The following is a 17,169-nucleotide window of genomic DNA, read 5'->3' on the forward strand; positions in this document are numbered from 1 at the left end:
TGGTGATGAAAAGAGTGTCTGAGTTAAACAGACCACTCTTACCCAGTCCAAAGATCAGGGCTTGATCCATCACCGTTATTTATCTCACTGCCCCATCCCAGCTCAGAACCTGGCTATATGCAAATCAGTCTGTCCCTGGCCCAGTGCATCATGGGAACAGGGCAGACTAAACTACCAAGCCAATTCTTCACCAGAAAGGAGACAAGCTACCGGGGACCGGTTTCTGGCATTTCAGCCTTCTTCGGCCCGGCTTGCTTGAATCCTGATGGAGCAGTGAGAAAGGGACTCATGTCTGAGTATACCCTGCCACACCTATAGTGGCCAAAAACGATTTAGAAAAGGGGGTGGTGATGAACAGAGTGTCTGAGTTAAACAGACCACTCTTACCCAGTCCAAAGATCAGGGCTTGATCCATCACCGTTATTTATCTCACTGCCCCATCCCAGCTCAGAACCTGGCTCACTGATTGGGCATACCTGCTTGTTCTAAAATAATGCAAAGCGCTACCCTCATAGTAGTGGAAGGTGTTCACCAGGAGTTAAGCAGCACAAGCACAGTGGTGGCAGCATACCTTGTAGTGAATAGTAGCAGTGAACAAGTCCTCTTAACCTTAGTCTCTAGAGTGAGGCCTACAGACCCACTGATTTTAAAGTTCTTTTAAATCGAATTTAAACTCTTCCGTGCTCATGACTGCCACGAGTCACTGTGGGTGTGTGCGCACGACGGCCGAGGGCCATCTGAGCCACGCCCGAGATTGGAATCTCCCAGCACAGCGGCAGAATTTGCGCCGCAGCGAAGGTGATAATCATTATTCTACCTAAATGCAGCCATAAAAGAAAACACAGAATAAATGCATAACTACTTAAATAACACATTAGAAAATTCTTCAACAATAAAAGCCACACTTAATAAGGCAGTTCATATGAGATTTTCTCTTTCTAGTAGTGGATTAAAAAAAGGAGACATGCTAAAAGATACATCAGGGTAGCTCAATAATAGCAGGTAAAACAAAGCTTCTCTAGACCTGTTTTGCCCTGACTTTATTAGTAGGGACTTCAAAAAGTGCTAACGGGAAGATTTGTACAAGCATTAGTAAGATTTGTACAAGCAGCAGTAAAAAGTAAAGTGCCTGCTCAGATTTATTGTCTCATGGACATGGCAGTTCGACGTGTTAAATAGATTTTTAAAACACCAAAGCCAGTGTATTGTTCCTGCTTTAAAACAAAGTAAGTGATCTCTTCCGTTGATGAGAGGTCTAAGGCTAAATAAAAGACAGGTTCCTCTAAGGTGAAGAATCTAAAATAAGCCAGTGTAGGAGAGTAGGGTCTGCAATCCTATGATCATCCAGACTTTTTGCTTTTGTTTCACTGGTTTACGACTTTCTCGGGCTGTGGGCCTGCTAATCAGACCCACAGCCTAGCTGTTCTCTCTCTAAATTGATGCGTGTACCTCAGGTGCATTACCCAATTGGAACTGGGCCACCCTGTCAGACCCTGTAACTCAGGGCATCGGTGTACCCAGGGCCTACCAGGGGCTGAAGCATGTATTATGCCACCCCTGGATGGCCATCTAAATCTGACACAACTGGCTGCACGACAGCTGGGGCAGCGTAGCGTACCCACTCGTTGCTTTAGGTATAGTAGCCCTATATCTAACCGTACAATGGACACCCGAGTCCTATCAGTCACTCCTATGGCAGGCCTTGACAATCCTGAAGGCAGAGTGCTTGGAATCGTGTGAATTGGGTTCTGGCCCGCGAGTAAGGTGTCATACGAATCGGGATGCTACCCCCTCACCAATTCTGGCGACGAGGTTAGCATTCCGCCCTTCTAGAGGGACACGACATGTACGTAACTGTGAACCCCGGTTAAAGTTAACTGAAGCCTCAGCTCCACAAAATGGATGCTGCCACCACAGACACGAGTCTGACCTCCTGCTGGTGGGAGTCCTTCCAGCGAGGAGAGCTTGGACAAAGGGTTTCCTGTCAAGGGCGGTGTTCGCACCGTCCCAGACAGGGTTTGTGTATTCTGGGTAGGTAGGGCTTTGCGAGAAGGTGACTGCGGAGTGGCACCCCGGTGCTCACTACGCATCTGCCGGTCAGAACCAGTTCCAGGGGCGCCAGCCCCTGACCTGGGGAAAGTCCAGCAGGGGAGAGGGGTGTAACTACCCCCCTTCCTGGTCCCACCCTTAGGGCAGGACCTAGTCATGTACCCACCCCTTTCTTTAGGATAAAGGCCGGAGCGGGGACCCTTCCAAATTAGATCATCTTTGAATCAAGAACTACTTTCTACGAAAGGACATTCGAGACTCTTCTCAAGATTTCTCCCTTGTGACTAAGGAGTAGTCACCCTGCATCCGCAGGCACCATCTAAGAACTCTGCGGTTTGCTGCAAGTCCTTCCTCAGGAATCCGACGGCCCAGCTCGACGAGAACCGGCTTCCCTGGCACCTCTGACCTCTACCCACGTCATCAGCTCAGCTGTGATCTGTGGGTGCGACGAGACCTCGAGGGACCGGCCATCATCAAAACCTGCACGCTTTCTTAAACAGCACGACCATCGAAGTAATTCTCTGGTGAGTGCTCTGGGGTCCGAGAAGCCCCGACCCTGAGCTGCTCCAGCACCGAAGTGCAGTCTCCCAGCATCTCCACGATCTGCGTGGGGCCCTTCTGCTCGCCGCTCAGCCCGTTGTCTGGTCACTAGCCGCTGGCTTGTGCCCTTCTTTGACGACATCCGACAACCAACGCTGCTGGTCTGGTTGCTCCAGACTGGCCTTTGCTTCCATCTTTGAGAGAAGCACCCCGGACCCTCCTGGTCCACTCAAGACGCCATTTTAGGCCCACCACGTGGCCCTGAAATCTGCCAAGGCTTGTTGCCCCAATCCTGGGCCCAGCGACGCCGACAGCATCAACCTACGTGGGACAGCTCGCACCTCCATCCTGGTCGCCGACAACGCCTCCTGGTCCGTGAGACTGCCGAGCCTAGCGTCGCCCACTCACCTAGTCGAGGTGACGGCCAACCGGTGCCTTCCTGGTACCCTCTGACTACTGGCTAGTAGTACGAACTTGGTCCCCTCTGCTTTCAGGTATCAACGATCTCTGATCCAGGCTTGGATCTCTACAAACTATTCAGCACTGGTCGTCGGCCAGCGACTCCTTTTCTTCCGGCTCCTGGCTCGTCAGCGAAGACCCCGACGCCTGTAAGACTTGTGCAGCCGCAGCCCTCGTGGCTAGGTAACTTTGGCATTTCGGTGCCTGCATAGCCTCCTTACTCTAGGGTCTCGAGTCCCTCGCTTCCGACTTGCCTTATCGGGTCCGCCCGAGACCACTAAACTTTCCGTGTCCTCGGACACTTGTTTTAATTGTGCACTTGAAGTATTTTCCTAAGAGTTTTGGTTTGTGCTTAGTACCCTGTCCTCATAAAGAGTCCAGGGCTGTTGTGATTCTTAATAAATATTCTGTTTATTTTCATAACACTTGTGTGGTGTCCTTTCACTTGGGGTTCAAGGGGTATGTGATGGTATAACAGCTGGCTTAACACGCCCTCTAGAGTTTAGCCCAAAGACTGCTCGTATCCACGCTACTAGGATAGCTGGTCTAAGGTTGACTTACAACCAATCACCATAAGGGTCGTTTGGAACGATACATAGCGGTCGCTAGAATAGCGAACGCTGCATATCGGGCCAACTTCTCACAGCCAGCACGATACATTTCTATAACTCAACTTCCGTTCTAGATTCTTCGCAGTGCTAAAAAAAAAAGCAGTTTTGACCTTTAGTTTGGCCGAACTGTTGATTTCACTGGGGTCGTTAAACAAAGTGGACAGTCCCAGGGTGCCTATTGATTTGCGGTAATAATTCAGGCATGGAATAGTGCCACTCTTCTCCTGGCTGAGACATCCAAAATAATTTCCCTGCACAAAGATGCTGCCTGGTTATTCCATATGCTGACCCATAACAATAGCGAGGCCACGTGGACCATGTCTGCGAAATTACCCTGTTTGAGCTCTGAATACATAATATAACATGGGGTAGACGGTGGGAATTGCAGAATTCTACGGAGAATGTGGTTTTTCTCCACTTGCAGGGACGAACTCTTATTTAGGCCCCAAATTCCGGCTACGTGAATGGCTGTGGAAACACACTGGGAGTTGTATACCTTCAACGTAGGTACAATAGTCCCTCTGCTACCAGATCTTGTCTGATTGAGCACTGCTATCACAACTATGACCTAGACCAAAAAGGCACCTAAGAAATTAATTATTATAATGCTGTACCATACGTTGCAAAACTTTTGCAACTAACTCCTGCAACTAACTCCTCTATTTTAATTAGTGAGGTAGGAGGTACATCCATATTGTGCCATCTTTAAAAATTGCCCAATCCCTTTGTGTAAAACAACAGTTGTGAGACGACGAATAACACACACCTTCGTGCCACACTCAGACAAACAGAAAAAAGTGTGTGTGAGCGACATTGCGCCTCACGGGCGCACCACTGACTGGAACCTGGCAGGTACTCACCAGGATTGCCCTGATCTCATCATTGGCACCACCAAGCTCAAAAGAAAGAATGTGTCCAATAACAAAACAGTGTGGTTGTGAAAATGTGCAGTTTAAATGAACCACGAACAACACATATAGTGTCAAATCAACATATAAACCACAAACAACACAGGTATTTGCTTTTATTCTGTCTCTTTCGTGTTGGTTGTGGGATCTAAAAAAGTGGGTATGGCTACTACTTATCCAACCATACTCTACTTGCCGACATGTTTCATTGCCATTCAAATTTTTGGAAATTTCTTCAGGGCGTTACACATTTTTAAGCCAGTGCAAACGGGGGCACTTCCACACTTGCCTGGACTCCACGCACCTTCGCCTCTCACCTTGCTCTCCCTCTGCCACTGCCTCTGCCACTGCGGCCGCCGAGTGGGGGGAGCATTCAGAGAAGCCGAGCCTGCCTGCATACATCTCCCAGGGTCCTTTGCTGGGACTCGGGGACGCCGCTCGCATCGTCAATCAACCGCGCCCGTAGGCGCATAAAGACACCACGCTTCTCCCGCGTCGCGGAACGCGCGCGGCGATGCTGGGCAGAGGGCGGGCAGTCTGTGGCCGCCCGGGGACGACGAGGGACAGGACAGGACAGGCCATCCCTCTAACACTCAGGATGCAGCACCATGGGTACGCGCAAACTGCACTCTCCTACTGCCGGTTGGACACTAAAGGCTAAAGTCCCTTGCAACTCAGAGTATTATATCGTACCTGGCCAATGCGGTGGGAGTGCTCTCCACAGAAATTGCTAACACTGAACGAGAACTTGGGATAGAGGCATCTGAAGATATAATTGAGGGTGAAGCTACATCTAGGCAATCTCCAGCCCAAATACCCCTGGAACCTAGGATTATAATCGAGCATCCTAAGGCTCCCACTCCAGTTAACCCTACAAGACAAGGCCTGGAAACCACAGAGCCCATAACTCCAGTGATCATCTCCCAAGGGGCTGGGCCAAACCATAATACAAAACAGGGAAAGAGACAATACAAAAGAGGGAAGATCCCAAAAACTGACCAGGTGGCTAAAGGAACATTGAGCCCACTGGAGTCTACGTTGAGGGATATGGTGGAGAATATCCTTACAGATAAGGTGGAAGCCACATTGACATTAATTGCTAAGGACATAATCGATGTATTAAATGAATGTGTTGCTGGGATTTTAAAAAAATGTGAACGATTGAACACTTATTTAGCCACTAAAGAGCTACCCTTGCCTGAGACTAGAGCCGACATCCCGATAGCCCAGGGTCTTGAGGATAAACAGTTTATAAGCAGGAGGCAAGGGAATCCTAAGCATTTGGCCAGTAAGGTAATGGAACTGACTGTACTTCCAAGTTGTCCTGGCCAACAACAGGATGATTCTAACACACAGGATCGAGGGATCATATCTCCTCCCTTTGACCTAGATCCAGACAATAGGAAGGACCTTACAAAAGCTAAATTCCTCAACCAGCCAACTATTAACCTCCCCCCGGAGGCTGCCCTTTTTGTTGCTATTATAGCTAATGTCCCTCAGTTAAGGGTAGGAGAGAGGGAATCACCACAGTCACTATTAACCAACATTAAAACTTGGTGCAACGAAAATTGTACAGGGGACAAAGATATAGCTTCCAGAATCCTAACAGGTAGACAGGTGGGGTGGCTGGGTCGAACAAAAAAAATCTATGAAAGGGGACTGTGTGATTGTAAATTTTAACAACCCGAAGGAGGCTTCTCGACTCTTCTGGGATGCATCATGCCTGGATAGGGCAGACCAAGGAATCTGTTCACTCCAATTAGGATTCTTTTATCCTCCCTTTTATCCTCCCCCTCTAGAAGATAGGGGTACACTTTCTAGAAAAGACTCTAGCTGGAAGGATTCTCTATGTACTTCATTACCCAACGCAAAACAGGAGCTGGTTCACAGTTGGTCCACGATTAATACAGCTTTACGTCCGAAACCAAGAATAGACCCCGTAACTAAAAAAAGGGAGGCTTTGTCTTTACAAAATAGATTTTCACCATTGTCACAACTGGGTGAGACGGATTGACTTATAGATTCTCCAGGGGAACCCCAAATATCTCTTCAAACTGAAGAATCCAATTCTGATACTCTCAATAGAAAAGTGAAATTGATGAGCTGGAATATTGCGGGGTTGCGCTCCAAAAGAGATGATAACATCTGGCTAATTTATATAAAGCAACACGATATTATAGCGCTCCAAGAGACATGGGATAGTGCGTGCGATTTTTGGGTCACATGTTACACATCATTCTTCACCTCAGCAAGTGGTACGGCAGCAGGAAGAGACAAAGGGGGCCTTATGCTCTTGGTAACTGTTAACATAGCGGGCTTAGCCAAGCAGATCGCTTCTCCCTCCTTAAACCTACTAATAGTGGAAATTAGTTTGATGAACGATACCAAATTATTAATTATAAATTTTTATAATTCCATTTTAGACGGCTCACATAATGAGCACCTTTGTATTCTTGAAACTTTTCTCCTGAAATACAAGGAACAGCAATCCAATTTTGTACACTTCATTTTGATGGGGGATTTTAATATTCACTTGTGTAATTTAAATTGTCAAATCAAAGATAGGGACGGACCAGCAAATGCAGTTCATCAAGACTTTGAACATAGTCCCAAAGGAGAAGTTCTAGAGGCCCTTCTTTCAAGTGCTGATCTTTATGAACCAGGGTTTCAGGATAGGAATGACCGAGTTGCGACCTACAGTGCCAGGAACTCGGAATCAATAATTGATTACATATTCATGTCGCCTGGTTTGCTTTATTTTGTGATCATCTATAATGCAGTGGTATCTGCCTTTAGTGAACACAACCCGGTATTCCTTGAACTGGATAATACCATTAAATGTGTAAGTTGTCAGGCTAACCCAGTGGCAGAAACTGCTATTTTAGTGAAGGACCAAAGGAGGAGGTTAAAGTGGAGTAAAGTAACCCCACCGGATTTTTTTAATACTCTAAACACGATAACTAGCCATGAACTAGACATCTGTATGGATCCCTCCAAGATGGGGGTGGAAATGATTACTTCATTTGAAAAAATCTGTACACTTGTGGCAAAAGAACTAACTGTTAAGCCTCAGAAAAAAAATCCCTAGCTAGGGGATGGTTTGATAACAAGTGCTCCAGAGCCCATCATAACCTTCTGAGGGCCCTTAAAAAGTCCCCCAGGGATAAATTTGAAGTTATCACCCTCAGGAAGGAATATAAAGTAACGCTGCAGGCGCGCAAAAGTGTTTTAAAAAAGGATGCTTGGTCAGCCCTAATGGACAAGGCGACATTAAGGGATAGCTCTAGTTTCTGGGCTATCGTCAACAACCCCCTGTTCACAGGTGTTGAGAATGATACCTAGAAGTCAACATAAGTGAGAAAGATTGGTTGACCCATTTTAAAGATCTTTACGGTAGCAACATGGAACTAGAACCTTTTGTACCACTAGAACCAGATACTGACTGCCCGGCACTTCATTTCTCGCTAGAAGAAGTTAGGAAGGCAATTGAAAATACAGCAGGGAAAAAAGCTCCAGGGCCCGACGGTGTCCCAGCGGACATGTATAAGGCCGATGTTAGTTTCTGGGCTAAACTATTAACAAATGTTTTTAATGCCTCCATAACATCAGGGCTCCCAGAATCATGGTCCCGTTTAACTATTATACCTGTATTTAAGAAGGGTCAAAGAGGAGACCCAAGGTGCTACAGGCCCATATCGCTCCTAGATTCATCTGTCAAAATACTAGGGAAGGTGATTTTAGCTAGAATAGACGACTGGGCGGGGTAAAATAACATCCTTTCAAACGCACAATATGGGTTCAGAGCATGCAGAGGGACGGAAGACCAGTGTCTTAACCTCCACCTTATTTTTAATAAATACACGGTGGCATCAAGGGGTTCAGTCTACCTTGGGTTCATGGACCTGTCCACAGCCTTTGATCTTGTATATCGGACCAGGCTGTGGACTATGCTCCTGGACCTAGGGTTGGACCGACCTCTGGTGCACTTTTTGGCTGAGGTACACCGGGATTTACATGCCTCAATAAGAATGACACAAGAGGGTGTTTGCACTGCAAAGTTCAAGTCTGGTAGAGGGGTACGCCAAGGGTGTATTTTAGCCCCGATGCTATTTACGCGGTATATTAATAACCTGGAAGAGTCATTGGGTAAGGCTACTCTAGACATACCGCGTTTTGGAGGAATCTCGACACCAGTTCTCCTCTACGCGGACGATGCCGTTTTACTGGCACGAACTCCCTTAGGCCTACAAAGACTATTGACCTCTTTTGGTGCTTTTATGTCTTCACTTGATCTTTTGATAAATACTGGAAAGTCGCATGTTATGGTAGTGGGTGGAAGGAAAAATAATGTTAACACTTTTTACTGTAATGAGCCAGTAATCTCGAGAGTTAAGGTCTTCACCTGAAATGAAATAAAATGAAATGAAAAAGAAACTTATAATGCGCAACTAAAACCCGAAGGCATCAAGGCGCCTAACACCTACTTAGGGGTGGTATTTGATGATAGTGGTACTTGGGCCCCCCAACTTTTGGCAAAGGCTAATGCGATGAAAAGATCTTCAGCAGCTATATTGGGCTTTGCTAAACGGCTAAGGTGGAAACCAACTGCAGCCATCTTATCTATATATATATAGAGCCAAAACAGTCTGAATTGCAAGATAGGGGGCCACCATATGGGGATATAAACACCCTGAAGCCATTCAAAGAGGAGAACAAATTCCTATGTGCTCTCTTAGGCTTACCCCAATCGGCAGCTACTTTTCCCACCCATCAGGAGCGTAGGATGGGCTACATCAAAGACATTATAAATATGGCCCCTATCCTACTGTGGATAAAAACTTGGCTGAATCCCCACCTCTCTCTTAGTCATGCGATTTTAAAGGACTGTATGAATTTGGAAAACATGAAAAGTATCCAGTGGATGTCCTATATTAAAAATACCTCTAGGGAACCTGGGCGCCCAGAAATCTTTACTAACCCAGAGGGACTGCTAAAAGCAGATCTGGCTTGGGTCAAAACCAACTTTATTAAGAACAGAGAATTGGAGCGGGAGGTGATTCAACTAAGGAAGCCTTCGGTAAGGGAACACTACCTATTAATTTCATCCCATTTTATCCAACCGTACCTCACTGTTGTGACGGTCCCATTCCATCGTTGGGTTTTGACCATATTCAGATTCAATCAAATTCATTTGTTGCTAACCGACTCGACAGTCTGGTGTAGGCCGGTGGACGCGTCCCCATGTAACTGTGACTGCTATTCCCCGCAGGACACAATGCACTTTACTTTTTTCTGCTCTTATTCCAGTTTGCCCAGGAAAAAGTTTATCATTCCTTTACTAAAGGGCAAGGGGTTTTTTATGCAAGCTAAACCTGCGTTGCTATTTCTAAAACTAATGGAGTCCCCTTTCACTATGTTCGGAGTGGCAAATTTCTTTGTAGCTTCCATTCGCCGCAGGAAATGTATAATGATGGGTCTTAACAAAACTGCTGGTGTAAATGCATGATTTCATATTGACAATACAATGTTTTTTACTTGTAATGTAATTATTTTTTTTTAAATGTGTTTTAAAATGGTGCTCTTTTTTATTGTGTTTTAATGTATTTTTTTACCCCCAAATCGATTTGTATACTGTACTTTTTGTGATTTTAATTAATCGAAATAAAATGGTATTGAATCTGAAAAAGCCACTGCATAGGACATACGTAGTCTTCACAACTGTAAAAGACATATAAAACACACATAAATTTAAACCTGCCTTGTAAAAAAGCCTTAAAGAAAGTTTTAGAAAGAAGTGATCCCAAATGTACATAATTACACAGTATTTACCCTCAATCGGCCAACTGGACTCATACCAGCCGAGAGGACGAAACCCTCCTGTGTTTCTAAATGACTCCAGGTGTGAGTCACCTTTTCTTCCCTTCGGTAATTTTCACTGCAGGGGATAGACCATACACAAACTTTATTATATTGCCTCCTTCGAGTGTTCTAGGCAATCATTATACTTTTCTGCAGCTTATTGATTGTTCACTATCTATCTACGGAAATTTCATTTCTTAAAGCTTAAAACCCGCTTTCCTTTGTCACCTGACTACTTCTCTTGCACCACGGGCGTTTTTAAGATCAATGGACAACACCCCGATCGGCATTTTAAAATCAATAAACGTCACCCAAGCAAAGAAAACCACTCTGCTAAATGTCAGGATAATGTCCTTCTCCACCCTGGTCTCGGACCCCTTACTCCTTATCGATAGGGTCGCTGGCACTCAGCGTTTCCTCAGCCCGTGTAACTTTTAGGCAAACCAGTCCTCTATTTAAACTCAGCATATTCACTTAATTGAGTTAACGCTTACCCCGCAAAATATTGCGAGAACGAATAGCCGCCATCTTAGAATGGGGCCAAGTCTAGTCAGCACTATAGCCGGAACGCTTTTGTTAACCCCTTCGATGCTGAAGACGAGCTCAGCTCGTCATCAGCCACGGGGGGCGTGTGCGGATGACGAGCTGAGCTCGTCATCTAAAGCGGCTTTTAGAAAAAAGCAGCGTAGCGCGAAAATAACCGCCGCAGCGATGCGGTTAACATGATTGAGCACTGCACCTGCTGACATACTAAGTTTAAGGTAGGAACTATTAAGGGGAGAATGCCAAGTTCCTAGACAACTAATAATTACATCTAAGTAACAAAAAGTCTCCAACACTGGTAATAGTCTGGCTATTGAAATTAAATCCGGTTAACTTGGATTTACCTAGCCTGCATAACATGATTTGTGACTTGCAATAGTTGGTCACTAGATCAAGCTTACTCATAAAAAGGGCAAAACGGTCCACCACTGACCTCAGAGCGTTGGAAGTTTGTGCTAAAAGGACGCTTCATCAGCGTAGAGTAGCACAGGCACCCTTCTGCTTGTGATACTTGGGGTATCTACCAGGGTAGAAATCAGGTAAGTGGGTAACCTATATACAAGATAAAAAGCAAGAGTGCCAATATGCAGCCTTGGCGCATGTCCCGTTTCAGAGAAAATTCGGGAGACAGTTCACCATTTGCACTCCTATTTACTCTTAAATCTTCATGTAAGGAGTGTAACAAAATCACTAAAGAAAGATCCACTCCTAGATCAACCAACATTGTCTACAGCTTAGTCGTGTTTACAGAATCAAAAGGGGTAGACCAGTCCATGAAGGCCAAATAAACTAGGGAATACAGAGCATGGGTATATTTGTTTATTAAGCTCAAATTCAAGCATTGCTTTTCTATTTCCAAATGGGGGCTAAAACCAAATTAAAAGGGTGAAAGAATGTCATTATTGCTGGCCCATGAGACTAAGCGATTATAGACCGCTCTCCAGATGGTTTTGATAGTGCTGTCTATAAGTGAAATTGGTCGGTAACATTTAGAGGATGAACAATCACCATTTTTACACAGGAGAACCATAATAAAACTGGTCCAGGAGTGAGGGATATTGGAATTAAGGCAGCTATTAAAAATATTTGTAATCATAGGCCTCCATAAATCAGGCATGCATTTTATTAGATCAATAGGGAACCCATCTGCTTTCCTGCCTGTACTCTGCTGTATGGCAAGTTCGACTTCCTGAGGGGAAATAAGAAAGGCAGGAGTGAATGCTGTAGTCTTGCGTGTAGAGCAAGTATACAACCCTGATCTTACTCAATATGGTATGTAGCAGTAAGTGTGATGCCCAATCTGAAGCTATAGTTTTAGACTGCAAAGGGGAATTTTCAGAAATGCTTCTGGATCTAATTTTCTTCATTTGGTCCCAAAATATTTTACTATCATTATCTGCTCCCGCTAATTCCAAGAGTTCTCAATTTTCTTCTTTTTTTTTTTAAGTTAATCTTTTCTAAATTTAACAGCAGTTTTATATTCACGGCGTGCCTGCCAGACCTCGGGCCAAATCCTGGGCGAGGCAGACAGTGCCTTCCTCAGTCTCCGATGGGCCGATGAGCAGTGCCCATTGAACCAACGCGGTCCCCCTAGTCTAGACAAATGGGCTTTAGAAGGGCCTGTTTAACATATTAAGTTAAACTGTTTTAGCGAGTTGTCATCTTGTCAGCCAACGTCAGCTAAACAGCTGAGGAACAGCCCCTGATTCAGTTTAACTAAAGATGTCCGGGTTTCAATTGGGTTTTTAAGCCGTCAAATAAGCCTAAGGCCAACCGTTGAGTGTAGAGTAATTGGGATCACATTAGCTCTGCGTTGGAGTCTGCTCACCGGCAATTCAGCTAATGCGCAAAATGCTTTATAGTCACACCACTCTGTTACTAATACTTCTCCATTAGGAAACCGTGGCATAAAGTTAGCATTCATGAATATATATTCAATCATTATAGGACGACCTGTCCCATGAAAAGTTGTAGTTCGCCTTGCCTCCCCTTGAATGGTCTCAATTAAATTTACTAAGCTGTTAATCTGAAAAGGTGTGTTCAGCCCGTCCCCCAGTCATCTTGAGGTGTTCCTCGAACCTTCATCTGCGCCCCTAAATCCTGAACACACCTCTTTAACTTAGGAATTAAAATCGACACATACCAGGTAACAAAACTGTCTTGGTTTGTTACCTTTCTGCGATTGTAATTGAAATAACAAATTTTATGTTGGGTTCAAATTCCGAACACACAGCTTTTTTATCTGTGTCTAAGGGATTCATTATTACATTATGTTTGATACTCATTAGACACTTTTAAGTATTTTCACTGCACGCCTATTTCACGAAACCCACTCCGCAGTAAATCTGGCGTCGCAGCACACCAAAAGGTACTAGACCTTTTTGGTGGGGCCCAATGATGAAGCATGACACCGACCAGGTCGGTGTGTGAGGGCTTTCTTACCTACCTAAGTTGGGTCAGGTAATATCTATTCTCTGCTCCTTTAAGTGGTTGCTGTCATACCATGGACCTCTCTTTTTTTGTTGGCATACACTAATATATTGACCATTTTAAAGTCACAGTACAGTATATTGACTGTTACTATACTTGCAGGTTTCTGGTCTAGCTTTTGCCTCCATATGATTAAACCTGTCCACCGTGGCTGCCTATCTTCAGAATAAAAAACAATTTTTTATTCAGGATACCGGTCAATAAAACTTTCATGAAAGGTCTCAAAAGGGACATTCTTCCCCAGGTCCCATCGGCACCCTCATGGAATCTCACCATTATACTCATAGGACACATGGATGCTCCATTTGAGCCCAACCACTCATGCCCCTTCAGTTACTCTCTTGGAAGGCGGCATTTCTAGTTGATATCACATCACTCAGACGTGTCATTGAGCTTCAGACAACCCTGGAAAATTATTTCTTCCAAGTACATAGGGATAGGGTTGTCCTCCTCACCAACTCCAAACTCCTTCCTAAGGTAGTGACTCACTTCCACCTTAATCAGTCCTCTGACTTTCCTGTCTTTTCACTCACAACCTGGATTAGTTGTGGAACGGGCTCTCCATACATTGAATGTAAAACAAGCCCTCATGTACTACATTGATGGACCCAGGCCATTTAGAAAGTTACAACAACTTTTGGTTGCTTTCTCCAAACCCCATAAAGAGAAGGCTCCATCCAAGTCGGGCATTGCTAGATAAATAGTTAAATGTATCCGGCCATGCTATACTAATGCTAAGAGGACTCTAGCCAATCCTCATAGATCACAATCTACACAGAAGAAAGAAGCCTCTATGGCCTTCCACAGGACCATCCCTATATCTGATGTATACAAAGCACCTACCTGGTCCACACCACACACCTTTACAAAACATTACTGCGTTTATGTACTAGCCAACCAACAAGTGGATGTTGGTCAGGCAGTTCTCCGTACACTTTCATTCTTATGCAGCACCCACAGTCTAGCCACCGCTTTTTGAGAGCTCTGCTTTACAGTCTGTGCACAGCATGTGTATCTACAGACACGCATGTCTCTTATGGAAAGTGTTACTCTGTAAGCATCTGTTCGTGGCATGTAGTGCTATAGATTCACATGCGCCCACCCTCCTCCCCGGACACCTGTGGCTGTTGCAGTATCTTTCATTATTTTTTTCCATTTATGCATGGACATCTGTGGCTGTTGAATTGTCTTTCATAATTTTTTCCATTTATGCATGGACATCTGTGGCTGTTGCAGTATCTTTCATTATTTTTTTACATTTATGCATGGACATCTCTCTGTGTATCGCTTAGCTTCACATTCCATCCTCACCTGCCATGAGGGAAAACAATCTAAAAATGGAGTCTATGATCATGCGCATGCTCACCAAGAGAAGGAATATTAGTACTTTGTGACTCAAGACTTCTTTGAAGAAAAATAACTTGCACAAATCAAGGCCAAAACTAGATGGCAAGAGTATGCACAGCATGTGAATCTACAGCACTACATGCCACTAGCTGAAGCTTACAGGGTAAGTAACATTTTCCTTACCTGTTACGATGTTTGCAGATTGTAGTGCAGTAGATTCACATGTGCCTTTCTGCCTCACTGGGGGTGAGCTCACGCATGACATTCTCATCAGTTAAGTTTGCAATACATGCTTACATTACAACAGTACACATGGAGTGTCCTGCATTTCATTATTATACCAACATCTGTTATTAAGTGCCAAGATACCGTTCTGGGTGTACGTGTCCTCTACAAATACACGTTATGTTATTACTCATCGGGGGGGAGGAGTGGGGAAACACAATCTAAGGTGGCATCTACGTTCTGGTGCATTGTGGATTTTGGGGAAGAATTAATGGCACCTCGAACCCTCTCCTTAAAACAAAAACAACTTGAAATGAACATGCCGAGCTCTAGATGGTAGGAGTGTTAAAAGCATGTTAACCTACAACTCTAAAAGCTGTAAACAAATAGTTTCAGCAAGTACTCACTTAACACAGTTGCTCTGAGAACCAATTACCCAAGTTCACTCTAAGTAAAAAGAACTACATTGAAATAGACTTCTTGTTGCAAATTTAGTCACTTGAGTGCAGGACACGAGCAACCGTTAGCTATTCCCCCCTCTTGTGGAGAAGCAAGTGGTCCTGTAACTGGTAGCTCCAGAAAACCCATGCTCACAATCTGTTTATCGTAAAACCGTCTGTTCCTCAAACCCATCCTCACTTACTTAGTTAAGATAAAGTGGATTTTTTTGTGAGCTAGACAAGTTTTCTACCAGTGCCTTTTTGTAGTTCACCTACTTTCCCTAAACAGTTGTTGCATTGGTCATAGATGGTTTTGTTGTCTAAAATGGCCTTTCACTTGGATATTGGGGTGCATTATGTTTTGCAGTAAGAAGGCCAGTGCCTCATCTTGGTTCTAGCTTGGCTTATGCACTTAAGATTGAAGGCAGCCACTTAGTATTTAGCAATGTCCCTCAGGCTAACAATTGAAAATCAGTTAAATTCTCTACAGCTGGAATTTCGTTTCAAGATATCATGCACACTTCACTTTCTTACTAAACTGCTTTTTTCTTTATATTGTTAAGCATTTCAAGACATACAATTGTATAGTGTTGTTTTAAATAACCTGAAGGAGGCTAACTAGCATGCTCTACATGCTTTGGAGATTGTTTACAGTGTGACGTAATTGAGTGGTTGTAGTCCTTGAAGGCCAGAGTACTGCTCTGCCATGTTGCTGCAAAGTTTATGCTGTGGTTATGCATGTCAATCGAGCACAATGCCAATGTAACAGTTTGCAGTATGGTTTGTTTTCAATGTCTTATTTTATTTGTCTCATGGGAGAATAAGATCTGTAGATCTTAACCATCTAATATTGTTAGCAAACTACAGACGTTCTCTGAAATCTAGCACTCTGGCCGGTGAGCGCACTTGTACATTTTTCTGAATTTCATAAACCGGCTTGTCTTTGGAAATACTTTTTTATTCGCTTGTCAAAGACCGATTCCCAACCCTTTTTTTCTTCTATTTCAGATAGTGTCTGCTGTGCAGTACTGTCACCAAAAGCTTATTGTACATAGAGATTTAAAGGTAAGACTACATTTTTAGATGTTTGTTTTGAGCATTTTTAACCTAGAATATGGTCTGTAGACTAACTATTTTTCAGTTCCCTGTGATAGTGGATTTGATTGCTTTTATTAACACTTTGAAAGCTTTGGAGGTAAACAGTATAGATTTCTCAGGCAGATCTCAGACGTGGAAAGACCTAGACAAATGCGTACTGTTGCAAAAGCAAAACAGCACCATAAAAAAAAATAGTAGAGGAAACGTAGTAGTAAATCCAAGCCGAGTTCAATGGTGTTCACAGGTCCAGAGTCATCATCATAATGCTTGCCGTTGATCCCCCGTTCAACCTCCCCCCTGGAGCTACATTGAAAACAAAACAACTTTGTCTAGAGCGTGACATCCACGAGCGGAGATAAGACACACTTGTGACTGCCACCCTCAACACAATAAGAATATACAACAGTTATATATAACACATCTTCCCCTTTTAATTTTTTTTTTAACTTAGTTAATTCATGACCTAATCTTTGAACTTCTCAGGAAAATGATGTTCACGCAACTTCATGGTAGAATCACTACTATAATGGGAACAACACGGATCTTGTTAGACAAGAACCTTACTATACTAGTCATCCACAACTACATTCTTGCTTGAAA

General features: G+C 44.1%; 1 protein-coding gene across 8 annotated transcripts in view; it reads left to right on the forward strand.

Annotated features, from left to right (window-relative positions):
* The window catches only part of MARK2 (microtubule affinity regulating kinase 2), a 632,043-nt gene that overhangs the window by 316,942 nt on the left and 297,932 nt on the right, over positions 1-17,169 (forward strand). For all 8 annotated transcript variants that reach the window (XM_086950522.1, XM_086950521.1, XM_086950529.1 and 5 more), the window contains exon 6: positions 16,480-16,536. In XM_086950522.1, the coding sequence (XP_086806648.1) occupies positions 16,480-16,536 (57 nt within the window). The remainder of the gene's footprint in view (positions 1-16,479; positions 16,537-17,169) is intronic.

Source organism: Lissotriton vulgaris, unplaced genomic scaffold (genome assembly GCF_964263255.1).
Source record: "Lissotriton vulgaris unplaced genomic scaffold, aLisVul1.2 SCAFFOLD_667, whole genome shotgun sequence".
Taxonomy (NCBI): Eukaryota; Metazoa; Chordata; class Amphibia; order Caudata; family Salamandridae; genus Lissotriton; species Lissotriton vulgaris.